General features: G+C 41.3%; 1 protein-coding gene across 1 annotated transcript; it reads right to left on the reverse strand.

Annotated features, from left to right (window-relative positions):
* Nucleotides 1-1,247: 1,247 nt before the first annotated feature.
* On the reverse strand, nucleotides 1,248-15,186 carry TRIML2 (tripartite motif family like 2). The gene is made up of 7 exons (XM_040966260.1): nucleotides 15,007-15,186; nucleotides 14,656-14,751; nucleotides 11,347-11,541; nucleotides 9,528-9,668; nucleotides 7,625-7,647; nucleotides 7,369-7,469; nucleotides 1,248-1,923 (listed from the first exon to the last, which is right to left on the reverse strand). Exons 1-7 carry the CDS (start codon nucleotides 15,184-15,186, stop codon nucleotides 1,373-1,375), a joined length of 1,287 nt encoding a protein of 428 aa, XP_040822194.1. The 3' UTR covers nucleotides 1,248-1,372.
* Nucleotides 15,187-17,569: the final 2,383 nt, after the last annotated feature.

Consider the following 17,569-nt stretch of genomic DNA (forward strand, 5'->3'; position numbering starts at 1 on the left):
TCAGGCTGGTCTAGCCCAAGGTACTGCTGGCATCCGGGGAATGAAGTAGTAGAAGAGAAATGTGTGTGTGTGTGTGTGCACGCACGTGCTGAATGTCTTTGAGATGTAGACAGACACAGAGAAAACAAATAAAAAAAAAATGTTCCCCCAAAGGCAAATGATTAAGGCTATAACATCCAGACATTTGAAATTAACACAAGCAATTTTCTCATATTTATCTCTTCCTATCTTGAAGAACTTAGCTTCTGCAACACACACAGTACAATGCAACTAACACGCTTCCACCATTTCATGTAGAAACTGGCTTACATTTTTAGAAAACTTGGATAGAACTGAATCACTGCCCTCTATGCTAGCCATCACAGTAGGAGCCCATGTATTAAAATTTCACGCAGGGCTCGTCTTTTCACATGGTAATCTATATTTAGTTCCTTATCCTTGTTACTTCATAGAAACCTAACTTCAGGAAAGCTAAACCAGCTGAGCTTCATCTTCTATACTTGAGTAATAAGATTAATAATACTTAATAGATTGCTTAACACACTGAGGGAGATGAAGTATGTAAATGTTTCATATAAAAGTCCCCCAGTAAATATTTTGCTTTCTTCTCAGCATTATATAACCACCTGGGCAGGGATTTAGGACACAGCATTTTTCAGTGGTTTATCAAAGAAAAAGGAGAGCAAATACATCTTTACAATATTTCTTGTGTGTTTTGAAGCCTTGAACTGTGGGGTTCCTTTTCAAAGACTGAATTTTTCCTTGTCAGAGAAGCAGAAAAAACCACCTCAAAACTATTTTTGAAAATTCACATTTACTACAATACCTCTTTGCTGTCTACATAAAATATATAGGCATATTAAGTAATAGCTCTCTATTTGGAATAATAAATGTTAGAAGTCTTGGTACCATTGACAAAATTAGGCCTGAATGTCAGTGACAGGATATTACTTCAACAAGGCACTCTGATGATAGACTCAAATCCAAGGTCCTGTGTTTCCTCCTAATTATACGTCATTCTGCAAGTGTTTTCAACATAGCAAGAATTCTTAACCTAATCTTCACCATCCTAGAACATATTGATTCTCTGATTACTCCAGCCTATGATGTGTTAGGCACTCGTTGTTCTAACAAGCCTATTATCTCTCAGTTACCATCATTCAGAATTCAACTTACGTGCAACTTCTTCCAGTAAACATGCATTGACAGTCACATCAGTGCAAAGGCTCAACTAAAATGGATTCCAGTTCAAGCCAGTCTTTTATTGAATAACTTTATATACATTATTTCACAAAGCCTTGTTCTTAGCCTTCTGGTTTCTTGCAGTGTTGGGTTAACCCATAATGGAAGGTTAAGGGTTCACAGTAGCATTTCAAGAAAGAACACGAGGAGGGCAAACAGTGAGACTGTCTGAATCAGTGCTTCCATTTGGGATACAAAGAGAAAATACAGGCTTAAGAGCTCCTTGGAAGGGAAGACAAGAGAAGTTATAAATGAGGGATCCTTCCATTGCATCATAGAAGGATACCTGCCCATATTTATAGTCTAGAAAAACCCCAACTTGCAGTATTTGCTTTTTTAGGGGGACTTTTTTTAAAGGTGGGAAGACCCAGAAGGTGTACTCGGCCCCCATCTTGGCTCCCATGAGTAAGACTCTCTCCCCAGGGCTGCCGGGCCTGCTGTCTTTCCTCTGCGCTGAATCCCTGCATACACCCAACTGCCACTTGGTGGCCTTCCTCACATCTACCTCCCAGTAGTGCTGCCCAGAGGTGAAGCATTCCACACCTAATACCGTGGCACCAAAATCAAATCTCTCCGGGTGGCCAGCCTCAGCCTGCTGGGTATTGCCGCATCTCATGCTTCTCCGATCCTCTGATAAAACCAGGCAGGCATGAGCCGCTTCAGGATCCAAAGTTATGCTTCCTGTAAGGAGAGAGACATTAAGTTAACCTTGGAGTTCATTGATAGCAATGCAAGAGACACTGCCATGCAGGTCTGTGGCTGAGTGGGCACAGATATGAGGAGGGTCCAGGAAAAGGAATCTCCAAGCTGTACTTCGGTAAGTGAGCATCATGAAAAAGAAGTCAATAAAACAATCAAAAGAGATGTTTGTGCCTGAGGAAGAAGAATGAAATCAAGAATACTGGACTGATGGAAGATTTAGAAGTACCTTCAACCAAGGGGCTGTCCCAACTCTAGTTTCTTAAAGATCTTGATAAGGCCTGGAGCGGTCAGAAACACAAGTCTGACCGTAGAACAAAAGTTATTTGGCTCTTATCTGTCTAATCAGTCCAGGTATTTTAAATCTCCCCCAGAATGTGACTTGAATTCCTAAAAAAACATTGATATTAAGTACTGTTGAGTATACATCAAAAAGTTCATGCAGATGGAATTAAAGTGAGTTGGCTTTATCACATAAATGCTTTTAAGTCTATGCATACAATATAGTTCATAGAAAATACTCTTCAACAAGTTCATAGAAAATGTTATTAGAAAATTGCATACAGATTTTCAAATTATCTTTTCCCAAAATACACGTTTCTATTTTCCCACAAACTTTGCAGAGTGCCCTTGTACTAGCAGAGACTGGAAAACTTATGGAATGTTCCAGAAAATCAAGCTCACAACAAGAAAGCTCAATATGATTCCTTACAACTGAAATAAGATTGAAACTGACCGGTCTCATATCTCCTTCCCTTGGTGACTTGACTTGGTTTACTTAAAAGTGTTTTCTACATGTTCATGGCTCATTCCACAAACAGATTGGCAAATAGTACTCAGACATAACATTGGAATTTCAAGCATAATATATCCAAAGTGGAACTCCCGTTCGCGTCCTCCGCAGTCGATGCTTCTCACTGAACAGCACCTTTACTGCTCTCGGTGATTAAAGCAGAAGCTAGGGTAGTCCTTTGTTTCTTACTTTTTCTAACATCTAATCCAACAGCACCAAGACCTGTTCCTTAACTCCAGTAAATGAAACTGACTTAAAGCTCGGACTGGAAGCTCAATTCACATGATTAGAATGGTCTCAAAGAGCACAGGCCTTGCACTTTAAATTTCAGGTTGTCCAAGACCCTTAATGTCTACAGAAGGCTGGCAGAAACAACTGTAGACTTTCTCTGGAAAAATACACGTTTTCATTCCTAGCAGCAGCGAAGACTTTCTAAAAATAATATGACAAAGAACGGGAAATGTACTATCAAAAATCATTATGCACACACTTTAAAATTGCTAATGAGTGCAACTGGCAGAAATAAACCTGTAAAGAATTTCAGAAACGTGAAACATCAAGCATGTGCTCTTAAGGCACACTGCTAGAAAGGAAAAAGGAACTTTAGGAGTAGTTGTAAGATATAGGAAATACAGGAACAAAGACTAAACCGATCTGATAATGAACGAAATAGATTACTCAAACCAAAACCAATCAGGGTAAAATTAGCACTTGATTATTACAAGAAAAAATAGTGAAAGAATAATATCCTTCATGAATATGAATGCATAAAATCTTTTTTTAAAAAAGATTTATTTATTTATTGGAAAGTCAGATATACAGAGAGGATGATCTTACGTCCGATGATTCACTCCCCAAGTGAGTGCAACGGCCAATGCTATGCCGATCCGAAGCCAGGAGCCAGGAACTTCTTCCGGGTCTCCCACACGGGTTCAGGGTCCCAAAGCTTTGGGCCGCCCTTGACTGCTTTCCCAGGCCACAAGCAGGGAGCTGAATGGAAAGTGGGACTGCTGGGATTAGAACCGGCGCCCATATGGGATCCCAGGTGCGTTCAAGGTAAGCCGCGCCGCCGGCCCCGAATGCATAAAATCTTAACAAAATATTAATATGCGAAATACAGCAACGTATAAAATGGGTAAAGCATCATTTCTAAGTGTCTAACCTGGAAATGACAAGACTAGCTCAATATAGAAAAATCGATCAATATAGTTTACCATATTAACAGAAGAAAAAAAATGAACCTGTCAAGATATATAAAAAGCTCTTGAATACTTTTGGATTTTCTTAAAAAAGATTTGGTTTTTATTTATTTGAAAGGCAGAATGACAGAGAGAGAGAGAGAGAGGCTATACTCGATCATCTGGTTCCTTCCCCAGATGTCTGAAAAGCGAGGTCTGTGCCTGGCCAAAGGGGAATCCGTCCCGGTCTCCCACATGGGTGGCAGCAAGCAAGCACTTTGTCCTTTGCCTCCTCTCCAGTTACTTTAGCAGGAAGTTAGATTAAGAGCAGCTGACACCAAATAGAGTTCTCAAATACAATAGCAGCAAGCTTAATGCACCACAACAGTTTTATACTTTAACTTACTATATATGAATGACACAATTTTTTTAGCAAACTAGAACAGAGAAGCTTCCTCCAACAAGATGAAGTGAAACTATATGAACCCATAGCTAACAGGAAACTTTAGGTGAAAATTTTAAATTTCTTCTTCCTAAAGGTCAGGATGAAGACAAGTGTCCACTCTGCTGACTCCTATTCAACATATTAAAAACCTAAGCCAATACAAATAAGGCAAGAAAAATAAGAGATATGCTGGCAGATTAGAAAGAAAGAAATGAAACTGACAATACTTACAGATAACGTTAGTTTTTCATTAGAAAATCACAGGGAATCTATCTGTATAAGTCGCTATGAATGAGTGTAACATAGCTGTAGGACTCAAACGTATAAACAGTTTTGATTTCTAGATATCCATAATAAATTAGAAATAAATGAAGTGTAAATTAAAAACTGATGTTTAAAAACATTTATAATAGCTCTAAAAAATTCAAGTATTATGGCCCGGCACAATAGCCTAGTGACTTAAGTCCTCGCCTTGAACGCACCAGGATCCCATATGGGTACTGGTTCTAATCCCAGCAGCCCCGCTTCCCATCCAGCTCCCTGCTTGTGACCTGGGAAAGCAATCAAGGATGGCCCAAAGCCTTGGGACCCTACACCCCCCTTGGTGACCTGGAAAAGGCTCCTGACTTATTGGCTCAGCTCCAGCCGTTGCGCTCACTTGGGGAGTGAATCATCGAACGGAAGATCTTCTTCTCTGTCTCTCCTCTGTGTAAATCTGACTTTGTAATAAAAATAAATAAATCTTCAAAAAAAAGTAATCAAGTATTATAGTCCCCCCCCCCCAAAAAAAAAAAACACCTATATTTGAATGCTGAGAACTACAAATCACTGGGGCAAATGTGTGGCACAGTATGTTGAGGTGCCATCTGGAATGTCCACATCCTGTTCACATTTGTGTCTCCACTTGTGACCCAGCTTCCTGGTAATGTGCCTGGCAGGCACCAGAGGATGGTCCAAGTACTTGGCTTCTTGCTTTAACGACGCGGAGTTTCTGGTGCCTGGTGTCAGCTTGTGCAAGCCCTAGCTATGGAAGGCATTTAGAGGACGAGCCTGAAGATGAGATGTTTCCATCTCTGCCCATTCTCTCTGAAATCTCTGTCTCTGTATTGTCAATATGCAGTGTTCCCCAAACTGGTCTGCAGATTCAAGGTAATATCCACCAAATCCCAAGGAAGCTTATTCTGAAGCATCAACAAGGTGACTTTGAAACTTTATATAGAAAAGCAAAGAATTTAGAATAAATTCTGAAAGGAATAAATTTGGCAAACTGACAGCATTTTCCTTCAATGCTATTTGGCTATCAACCAAGCCAATGTTGTATTGGTAAAAGAATAGACTCAATGATGAACAGGACTGTTATAATCCATAATTAGACCTGGTCATATATGCAAATTGATTTCCAACAAGGGTGTCGAGTCAATTCAATCAAGCAATGATATCTGTTTCACCAGCAGACAGCCCTGGAAAAACTGCCTGCTCATTTGCCAAAACAGAAACAAACCAAAGAGAGAGAAACAGGAACAAAATATTTGTGCCATTTTTGAGATATATGCACATATTAACTCCTAATGGATCACAGACCTAATGTAAACTCAAAACTACAAAGAAAGCAAATAAGTTATAGATGAAACACAAGTCCTAATGGAACAATTCATAATTAAACTTCATCAAAAACACAAAACTTCTATTCTTTAAAAGACATGGTCAGGGAAACAAGAATACAAATTTAATGAGGAGAAATTATTCGCAAAGCACATGTAAGATAAATAAATGTTAAATAAAAAAAGAGAACAAATTCCAGAAATACAAATTTTTAAAAATGAGATACCATTACACATGTACAAGGTTGGCTCTAAAAAACAAAATAACGGGTCCGGTGCGGTGGCTTAGTGGTTAAAGTCCTCGCCTTGATCATGCTGGGATCCCATATGGACGCTGGTTCTAATCCCAGCAGCCCCAATTCCCATCCAGCTCCCTGCCTGTGGCCTGGGAAAGCAGTTGAGGACGGCCCAAAGCCTTGGGACCCTGCACCTGTGTGGGAGACCAGGAAGAAGCTCCTGGGTCTTGGCTTTGTATTGGCTCAGCTCCAGCCGTTGTGGCTGCTTTGGGAGTGAACCATCGGATGGAAGATCTTCCTCTCTGTCTCTCCTCCTCTCTATATCTACCTTTCCAATAAAAATAACATCAATCTTTAAAAAAAATAAGTAAGAAAAGCTGGAGAGGATGTAGCAACAACCGTTACTAGTAAGAATGCAAAATGGTACTGACAATTTGGAAAGCAATTTGTAATCCTCCTTCTGAATCAAGCAATATGAAGTATATCTACACAAAAATTCAGTGTCAAATTTATAGCAAAAAGTTGAGTGCAACTAGGTGTCCATGAACTTGGAAAAGCATAAATGAGCATATATCCTCGCATAAAATACTCCCAACAATTAAAAAAAAAAAAACCACTGATTTTGACGCGTCATTATTCTGCTTTGCCAAGTGAGCCAGGAGGATTCAAAAGGCCAGACATTGTGGTTTCACTGAAACTAAAGTCTGGAAAATGGCAAAGCCATAGCTAAAGAAGACATAAATTTTGTCATGTATGCTAGCATTTTCCCCCAGGAAGTTTTATATTTTTAAGTAATGAAAATCTGTCTGCATTTATGTTTTAGGGTTGGAAAAGTCATAAAGAATATTTGCAGAAAAAAATTTTTAACAAATAATCATGTAGCTATTTTGTTGAACGCTAATACATACAAATTTTGCTAAATTTTTTTTTTAAGATTTATTTTCACAAGCAGGGAGCTGGATGGGAAGCAGGGCTGCCAGGATTAGAACCGGCGCCTATATGGGATCCCGGGCGTGCAAGGCGAGGACCTTAACCACTACACCATCGCGCCGGGCTTAAATTTTGCTAAATCTTTAAACTAGTAGAGCTTAGTTTTGTTTACGATGGTGTGGTCACTTGATTCTTAACTACAAAAATCAAAGGGCCCTAAAATCATGGGTAGGTGTCAACTTACTTTGGAGCACTCTTAGCATTTTGCTCATTCCTTTTATATGGCACAAACTCATCTCTGTGATATGAGCAGGCTCCAGACACTGAAGCAGGAGAGACTTGCTCCTATAAAGAAAGGACAATCTCAGCGATGTGCACAGACCCCAGTCCTCGCCCTCCAAGCTGGACCTCACCACATTCTGCCAAAAGGACCTCCCTCTTCCTCTCCCAGCAGTCCCACCCTCGTGTGCTCATCAGCACATCCCACTCTGAGTACTTACCTTTCCAAAATATGTCTTGCATTCTAAGAAGAGAAAGAGACAAGGTCACTGCGGGGGTATTTGAACCAAGGTGTTCCCTCCTTCCCACCCCAGAGCTTAACTCATGAAAATATCTTCTTTTGCAATAACGAACTCAATGTTCCTGTAATTTTTTTTCAGCCTCATGTGATAAGTCAAAACCCTTCAGATGGTGCAGTCTATTAGCTTTCTGTGATGGTGATGGTTAGACCCAAGCAGAGGAAGGCTGGCACGGGTAGCTGCAGACAGCTCAGGATCTGAACATAATTGAGACCTATCTGCCTAAACAGTCTGAAACTAGATTTAGCTCCAGAATTTCCAGAACTTAACACTTTCCTAATGGTTTGTCAAGAGATATTAAGTTGACAAACTTATAATCCAATCTTTCACCTTGCAAAGGGAAACACAACAGATGTTAAAAAATAGTTACTTTCTAAAAAGGCAATGTGTGCTAGTATATAAAGTTTAACATATGAAATATTTAGTCTGGTTAGAGTGCTATAATAAAATACAACAGAGTCCAGGAAACTTAGTGCAACAGGATTTCTTGCAACTCTGCAGTCTGGGAATTTCAAGACCCACACCCTGGTAGATTTGATGTCTGCTGAATTCTTGTAGATTGTTTACTGTTTTGAAAGGGATAATTGGTTTTGAAGTTTTATAAAGGCACTAATGAGTTCATGGCATCTGTACCCAGGACTAATAGCTTCCCAAAGGTCCTCCTCCTAATACTATCACGTTTTGAGGTGAGAATTTCCAAAGTACACATGTGTTGGGGGCTGGGGATTGGAAATAACAACACTTGGACCTTACCATACGCCATACAAATAGATCTCACCTTGGTTTGCAATGTTGTTGGTAATTAAGCAGACATGTCTTGTACATATTTTGGTTAGACAAAGTATATGAATGCTTTACTTTTAATTAATTAATTATTTATTTAAAGGCAAAGTAACAGAAACTGTATACAGAGAAAGCCGAGTTCATCCACTGGTTCACTCCCCCAATGGTTGTGAAGGCCAGGGCTGGGCAAACTCATCTAAACTTCCATATGTGTGACAGGAGTCCAAGCACTTGGGCCATCTTATGCTGTTTTTCTTGGTTATTATCTGGAAGCTGAATCAGAAGTGGAGTAGATAGGACATGAACCAGCATACAGATGGGATGCTAGTATCACAGTGGCTTCATTCACTATACCACAATGCCATTCCGCCTAACTTTTAGTATTTAATTGTGCATAGTTCTTTAAGCTTCCCACAGTATAGCTGTGCATGTTAGCAAGCACATATGTACATACATATTTGCTTCTTTGGTATAAAACAAACAAAAAGTATTTCAGCATCTTTTCTATGCTTGTAAGCTATAACATGGAGGAGCCAGCATTATGGCACCGAGGGTTAAATTGTATATGAGCTCTGGTTCAAGGCCTCTGTACTCCCTGCTAATGTGCCTGGGAAAGCAACAGAACATGGCCAAAGTCCTTGGACCTCTGCACCTGCATGAGACACCCAGACGGAGTTCTGGGTTCCTGGCTTCAGTCTGGCAGTTGCAAATATTTGGGGACCCAGTAGGTGAAAGACCTTTCTATCTGTAACTCTGCCTTTCAAATAAATAAAAACATAAAAACAAAAAGAAAATATGATATACCACAATTTGGCAATGGATCCTATGGAAGAATAATTAGGTCAAACCTGCTCTTTGATAAGTTTACAATGAAAACTCATCTCATAGTAACTGACAGAATCCCATAAGTTTATGACAATTCAGAAAGCAACTGGAAAACAGCGGTGAGGACCTCGTGCATGGTTGCGGAGCCCTGGACACCATGTTCTCCGAGTTCCCGCATGAGGACTGTCCACGTCCCACTTCCTGCCCAGAGGTTTACCTGGAGCACTGTGAAGGCAGGCTCCTCACACTTGTCGCTGAGCTCCGTGATGATGCTCTGGATGCTGCAGATCTGCTCCGAAACCCGGGCTTCACTCTCCTTCAGCTTGTTCATGTTCTCTCTCCCCAGAACAGTCAGTCTCTGCAGAAGTATTTTTTGTTATTTTTCCAACCGGTAACATCCCATTCACTAATTCTAACTCAACTCTATCATTAGAAACCTGTTATTCTGCCTGCCACTTAAAACTGGACATAATTAAGGCCTTGTCAAGCTGGACAGCTCACCAGAAGTATAATAATTGATATTTGATATGTTTTAATTCAAGAGGGATGTGTTTACAAGTAGCCCAAATACTCAGATTAATATGCACCTAAAGCACACTGCACTCTTCTATTTTCTTCATTAAATTCCCATTGAAATATAAGCAATTTAAATAAAGTAAATTGCATCAATTAATTACTAATAGTTAAGCAACTGCTAAGCATTTTCTTTCTATCCTTTCATGTGCATTCTACCTTGATAAGCATGATTATTTAAGGAAAAAATCCAAAATATCCATAAACAACGGCATATTATATTGAAGCATTCATGAGAAAAGTTGCTTCTTGGAGAGTGCCGGGTTCCCTATTCCTGCACCAAGAGCCATGGTGTCCTTCCACATGCTCAAGAGTACTCCACATTATATATATAGTACGATTTATCTGCGAGTTGCTTGTTGATAATGCAAATTCTGTCTTTTCACATTTTAAACATTTATTTATTTGAGATGCAGGAAGCCAGATAATGGGGGGCGGAGGACAGAGAGAGAGTGTGTGCGTGCTCAATGTCCAGGGCTAGGCTGAGGCCGAAACCAGAAACTCTATCTGGTTCTCGCACATGGATGGCAGCAACCCAATGACTTCAGCCATTACAGCTGCATCAGCAACAAGCTGGAGACAGAGGCAGCACTCAAACACACGCCCTATGGGTATGGAATGCAAGAGTCTTAACTACTAAGTAAGATGTTCACTCCTGCAGGTTTTGTCTAATCTCTTACTAGCAATAAATGCTATATGAGTGATAATAATATGCACTATTCATCAGTTGTTTAATTTCACAGAGAGAAGGCACAAAGAGAGGGAGAGAGATCTTCCATCCACTGGTTCACTTCCTGGATGGACTCAATAGCTGCAGCTGAGCCACCCAAAGCTGGGAGCCAGTAGCTTCTTCTGAATCTCCCATGTGGGTGCAGGGATCCTAGGACTTAGGCCAGCATTGGTCATTTTTCCAGGCCATAATCAGATAGCTGAATTGGAAGTGGAGCAGCTGAGACTTGAACCAGCATCCACATGGGATGCTGGAGCTGCAGGTAGAGATTTAGCCCACTATGCTTTCACACCAACCCAGCAAGACACTATTTGATGGAGTATGGTCTTATCTTTCTCAGACCTCACAGCAACATTATAATTAGAGAACAATGTTAGCTCCTTCTTACAATTGAAGGACTTGAGTCAGAGGTTAAGCAACAGACCCACAAAGATCAAATCCTGGACAAAAGCTCCAACAGCATGTTTTCAAAAATTAAATTCTGACCAATGGCTTATAGTGAAGTATAGTGAAGCCCGTTTACGGCGCTGGCTCATCTCCGTGCCTTTTCATGCACGGATAAGGATAAACACACAGACACTGAATTGCTGTAAGCATAAACATAGTCGCCGAATGGTTATATACAGTTATTGAACACATCTACAGTTGTCCCTGGACGTCTTATTCTGCAACTGGCACACTTACTCATTGTTTATGTCTTAAATACAGACAGACGCTGTTTTCAACAACTCACCTGTAGCATTTCTCGGGACTTCTCCTCCAGCTCCATGCCGAACTTGGCCAGGAGAGTCACACTGGCTTCTCTCAAATGTGAGTCACACATGTATTCTTCAAGCTTCAGAGAGTTCCGGTAATTTTCTTCACTCAGCAAATGGAACTTTGTTCTATATTCAGACTCAATCATCCTTTTAAAATTCTGCTCCTCTTCCTTCCTCATAGACACAGATAGATTTGAGGTTAAACATAACACATTGACCACAACGTACTTGTTTTTCCTTCTCTAACTCCAGTACAAAGATGAGAAAATATAAAGTACAGGGAAAGAAATCCAAATGCAAAAAGAAAATGTGCTTCAAAATCAGTGAAGAAATCACCACGAGGTTAAAGCAGGAAATACACCTAAGTTAATTCAGAAAAGCTGAAAAGCTACAGCTTCTGTGAACAAGGAAGACCAGATGTTAGTGCCATTAAAATGTGATTTAGTTAGGGGTGTGTGGGAAAAAAAAAAAGATCAATGTAAGCCCAAAGGCTTGGCCCCGGTGCAGTGGCCTAGCGGCTTACAGTCCTTGCCTTGAACGCGTTTGGATCCCATATGGTTGCCGGTTCTAATTCCGGCAGCTCCACTTCCCATCCAGCCCCCTGCTGTGTGCTGGGAAAGCAGTCAAGGACAGCCCAAAGCCTTGGGACCCTGCACCTGTGTGGGAGAGCTGGAGGAGGGTCTAAGTTCCTAGATTCGGATCGGGTCAGCACCGGTCGTTGCACTCACTTGGGGAGTGAATCATCGTATGGAAGACCTTCCTCTCTCTCTGTCTCTCCTCCTCTCTGTATATCCACCTTTCCAATAAAAATAAAAGAAAGTCCACAAGCAGGGAAGGTAGATGGGAAGCGCTGGGATTAGAACCTGCGCCCATATGGAATCCCGGCGCATGCAAGGCGAGGACTTTAACCACTACACTATCACGTCGGGCCCTACACAAAGGCTTTTTGACCAAGCAACTGGAAGACACTGACTAACCCTCATAGAGTATCTACACAAAGGCTAGATTTCAGAGGTAGGGAGCATATTAGAAACTCAGCTCTGGATATGGCTGAATTTGATTGGCCCATTAAATATCCAGAAAGAGATGCCAAGCGGGAATTTGGACATATAAATTTCCATTTGGAAGTCTGGGCTGAAGATAATGTATATGGAAGTAGTATTTTAAAAGATTCATTAATATACTTGAAAAGACAGATTTAGAGAGAGAATGAGAAATCTTCCATCCCAAAAGATTGCAGTGGCTGTGGTGAAACCAGGAGCCTGGAACCGCATCTGGACTTGCCATGTGAGTGGATGGCAGGGGGCCGAGGAGTTGGGCCATTTTCAACTGCTCTCCCAGGGGGAGCTGGAATGAAGTACAGCAGCTAGGACTCCACCCAGCACCCATCTGAGACTCGGGCATCACAGGCAGCTGCGCTCATTGACCTAAAAATGCTGACCCCGAAATCAGTTATTGGAGAGATAATATTTCATCTCCTGATATAGCCAAGAGCCAGCGGCTTCTTACCGCCTGGGCCTGGTGACAGCAGCCATGCCTTTCCATCCAGATCTCCTCCCCTTTGCTCTCAGCCTCTATTCTTACCTTGGCAGCTAGAATATTAACATGAAAATGGCAGGGACATCGCCATTGCTCCCTTAAACCTCGCAGAGGTTTTCTCATGCTGTTTAAAGCTAACTGCATTCCATGTTGGGACCCTTTTCTCGTTTGCTACATCCTCTAAAAATCTCCACTTTGTTCATGCGGTTCCACACGGGTGTTCCCTCTGCCCAAAATAATCTTGTTTAAGAGAACTGTGTCCCTTCACCCCACACCTCTTCGAGTCTTCTGAAATACAATTTTCTGAATGCAAGGACTTGGGCCAATTTACTAAAAATGTATCCATCATGTAAAACCCTCAACTGATTTTGTTTATGTCCACTGAAATGTAAATCTTGCAAGTTCAGAATTGCTTTTCCTGCCCCTCAGCACTTCACATCGTGCCTGCCAAGTAGTGGGATTTTAATCTTTGATGAATGTACGATGCTTGGGGAAATATGGGAACGGGTTGAAAAATTCTTCTGCGGTTACACTATTTTCTTCCTCTGTCATCTACAACTGGACATTTATTTTTCTATAACAACTAAGAAAAAGAAGACCCAGAGCTCTGGAACATGTGAAATGGAACGGGGTTAAAAATTGAACACTCAGTTTGAAATTGATATGTATAATAGATGACGAGGTCTCGATTTGGTAGCATTTCTCAAATTATTCTGTAAAAGGTTTCACAATTGGCCCGGCATGGTAGCATAGAGGCTAAAGTCCTCGCCTTGCATACACCGAGATCTCAAATGGGCACTGGTTTGTGTCCCAGATGGTCCACTTCCCATCCAGCTCCCTGCTTGTGCCCTGGGAGGGCAGTCAAGGACGGCCCAGGGCTTAGGGATCCTGATCATGTGTGGGAGACCTAGAGGAGGCTCTTGGCTCCTCAGATTAGCTCAGCTCAGGCTGTTGTGGCCACCTGCGGAGTGATCCAGCAGAGGGAAGGTCTTTCTGAGTCTCCTCCTCTCTGTGCATCTGCCTTTCTAATAAAAATAAATCAATCTTTTAAAAAAGTTTCACAATTTACATGGCTACCATTATGATCCACGATATTAGTTCCTTTAATGCTATTGTTATAAATTGTTAACTTATTGATTCTTGCCAATAAAGGTTGAAAGTGCTACTTCATAACAAATTAATCTAGTTAATTTATATGTCTGCATCTCTAGCAAAGCTCAAGCCCTTTGGTATGTGTAAATGGTGCTTTGCAGGGGCCAGGGCTATGGTAGCCAGTGGATTAAACAGTCACTTGGACAGTATCACAGCATCGGTTTGAGTCATGCTCCCACACAATGCACTTGGGAAGGGAGGTGAAGATGGCCCAAGTATGTGGGCCCCTGCCGCCACATGGCAGACCTGGATGCATTCCTGGCTGCTGGCTTCTGCCTACCTCAGTTGAGGTTGTGGCACTCAATTAGCACCAACAGATGCAAGGTCTCTCCCTGTGTCACTGTCTTTCAAATAAAATAGATCTTAAACATTGTGCCTTTTTTTTTTAAAATAAACTTTCATTTCTCCATTCTTACATTGAATTTCTAGACTTTTTCATATTGACTTAAGAGCTCTCCATACATTTAGATGTTAGCATTTTTCATCCTTGTGGATTTGAGAAATTTTTCCAGCTTATTTTTGGACTTTGTTTACATTATTTGCTACCCGACGTCATTAATGTATTTCTTCCTAGAATCAAGACAAGTACTGACCTGAATCATCACCATTCTTTCTTGCTCATCAGCCAATACACTTTTAGCTACTTCAAGTTTCTCTCTCAATGTGTTTAACATTTCCTGGAATGAATTCTGTGGAGAAACAGGTCACAGAGCGTTGGATAAGTTCATCACTTTAGGAGAGTTGGATTCCTAGCATTAGACAATTGAATGGCTAAGAATAGACTGTATTTGGTTGTTGTTGTTCGCCATGGAATTGAAGGCTCAGCTGAGCATGGTACTTGTTTGTTACACTTTCATCAACATCTGGACAGATCATAACTTCTGCTCAATTAATCAATCAACCCAAGCTGGCTAGAGTGCCCTGTGATGGGCAGAGAGGCTTACCCTGTAATTGTCAGCAGCTTCTTGTATCCCGTATACCAGGTGATGCTTGTGCTCCTGAGACTGGGAGCACTTGCTGCAGAGTATGACTTGGTCATCTTCACAGAACAGCTGTGGTGGCTCCAGGTGGACCTCACAGTAGGCGTCTTCTGGGATGTGCTGTGAGCTGAGTGTTTTGGACATCCTGGTTACTGCTCCTTGGTGGTGTTTGGGTCCTGTTCCTGGTGTAAACTCTGAGGAGGAGAGGACTGGCAGGCTGCCGTCTGGTTTGGGAGCAGGTGCACTCAAGGTGAACTGTCAGACATCAAACACCCAAGCAAACTGTTCCTGTAGACAGCAGGTCAGTCCAACCTGGATTCCTCAGACCCACAGACCTCAGGCAGCCCCGTACCTGGGGAAGGAGACAAGAGGTAAGCCAGTGTTGCAAGATCACAGAGAATCAAACTTTCTAACAATCTCAACAGGCTGAAAACTAAAACAGCATCAGGTCTCACCACTTCCTGGTAGGTCATTTAGGAAGTAAAAGACTACTAATAAGAGGCGGGGTGTTAAGCAAAGGGTGAATCTGGGACTAGGAGAAGGTAAAACTAGGCATTTGTAGTGCAAATGTGGCAGAAATTCAAGGTAACACTCTTTGAAAGCCTTAAGTGAGGTGCTAGGGTACCAAATTAAAGGAGCCATTCATATTCAAAGATTGCCAAGGTGCACCTGAGAGTGAGAATTCAGTGCCTCCTTCAATTTTTGAACCCAGCAGGTCCAGGCTACTTTGTGACTCTGAGCATTTAGGTTCTTAAAATAACAACCCATAAAACTTTCTTAAGAAATAGAACCTTCACTTACGTGTTTCATTTTCGAAGCAATCAATAATATGCATCTCTGTTGCTATCACAACTGTTATTATGTTTGATCAACGTTTCTACCGTTTGCCTAGAAATGCTGTTTTAACCATATTGTTGAAATGTGTTACTGCTTGAATTTTGTAAACTTTCCCCGTGAGGCACACTTTCAGTTGACTTAGTTTTCCTTGCTTTCTTCTATGTCTTGTCATTTTGGGGGGTGACATCTTAACATCAAGTACCAGTTTCTCAAAATCCTCTCTCCTATTCCCATTCTCTCCCACTTTGCCAGCTAGCCTTTCTGACAGAACAGCTCTCGGCATTCCCTGTCCTGTCCTACAGCCTTCTTCCTTTGCCATCAACTAAACCAGCTCTTCATTCTTTTTTTTTTTTTCTGACATAAAGTTTAAAGGTATTTTGCATCTCATGCGTATGATTTTCAAGCAGCATTTTCAAAATCTGGTTCCCAAGAACTGCCTTACCTTTTCATTGCGTTCACATCTGCATTACCTGAGGCTGTACCAACTGCGTTGGGGCTGGCTTAGTAACCCAGAAATGTAAGCTACCTTTCTCACGTACCTGGAAGACAAGTGCTGGGACCCTTGCCAGTGGGTCAGGAGCCCGACGCGGGGCTAATCCTGCACCCTGTGAGAACTGATTTTCTTACTTAAATGTAAACAGCATACCCATACTGGGATAACTGAGAAGAAATAAATGGAAATTTGCAAAAACAATGAAATTATCTTTTGCAATAATTATGAAAAGTTTACTGAATTATTCATCTTAAGCTGCTGTTTTAATTTCTCATACAGCAAATATAGATGTCAACATATAGAAGCAAACCTTATTTATATTTTTATCAATGATTTTGAGCACAAAGATGTCCTGAAATTGTCACAGGGAATTCGAAGGCAACCTCGATTATTGTCTCACATTAAAGAATTTTCATGCAATTTCAGTGTTAAAATCGATTTAAGAGAAATCTCTCATTGTGTCAGCAGGGGGCGCCAAGAGAGGAAAGGCCAAATAAAATGGTGGCAGTAGTATCTCGTAGGCACCATTTTGGTGACTGGAACCTCGGTTCACAATCAACAAGGGTGCAGGAGAAAGGCCCATCTAGCTTGTTTTTATTTGTTTTCCAGCTTGTTTCTGATAAAACAAAAAGCCACCTGATGAGCGTGACTGGTAACTTCCTTCCATTTTCATGATAAGCTAAAGGCTGGAAGGCACTTTTGTCTTGCTAAAAGTGTTTTCCGGGCGGAGGCGAGCGTTGGGTACACTTTTAAAGAAATTCTCCCCGCTCTTTCTCACCCCAACAGAGAGGTGACCCAGACTACGAGCCCAGGCCACAAAACCAGTTCTCAATATACTATAATCGCTTTTACTCTGCCTCGGTCTCCCTATAACTTTCCTGTCTTACCTTCACAAGCCATCAACAAAACTGACCTTGCCCTTCCTTCTAGAATATTTTCGTCTCTTGGTTTCCAAGAGCCTATCTTATCTGCTCTGGGTCTCTGCATCCTAAAAAATTTTTTTCTCCACGTCTTTTCAATCTCTAAATCTTGGGGTGCTAGAGAGTTTAGTTCTGGTCTCTGAGTTTCTCCAGAAAATCTTTCAGAAGATTTACATTTTCAGTTAAAATCTCTTTAGGACTTTATAGAAAACCAGGAAAAAGGTTTTCTGTCGGGGTCAGTAGTACCGCCAAAGCACTGTTAGCGGCGAGGTTTCCC

Source organism: Ochotona curzoniae, unplaced genomic scaffold (assembly GCF_017591425.1).
Source record: "Ochotona curzoniae isolate NIBS_2020 unplaced genomic scaffold, NIBS_Ocur_1.0 scaffold_4505, whole genome shotgun sequence".
Lineage (NCBI taxonomy): Eukaryota > Metazoa > Chordata > Mammalia > Lagomorpha > Ochotonidae > Ochotona > Ochotona curzoniae.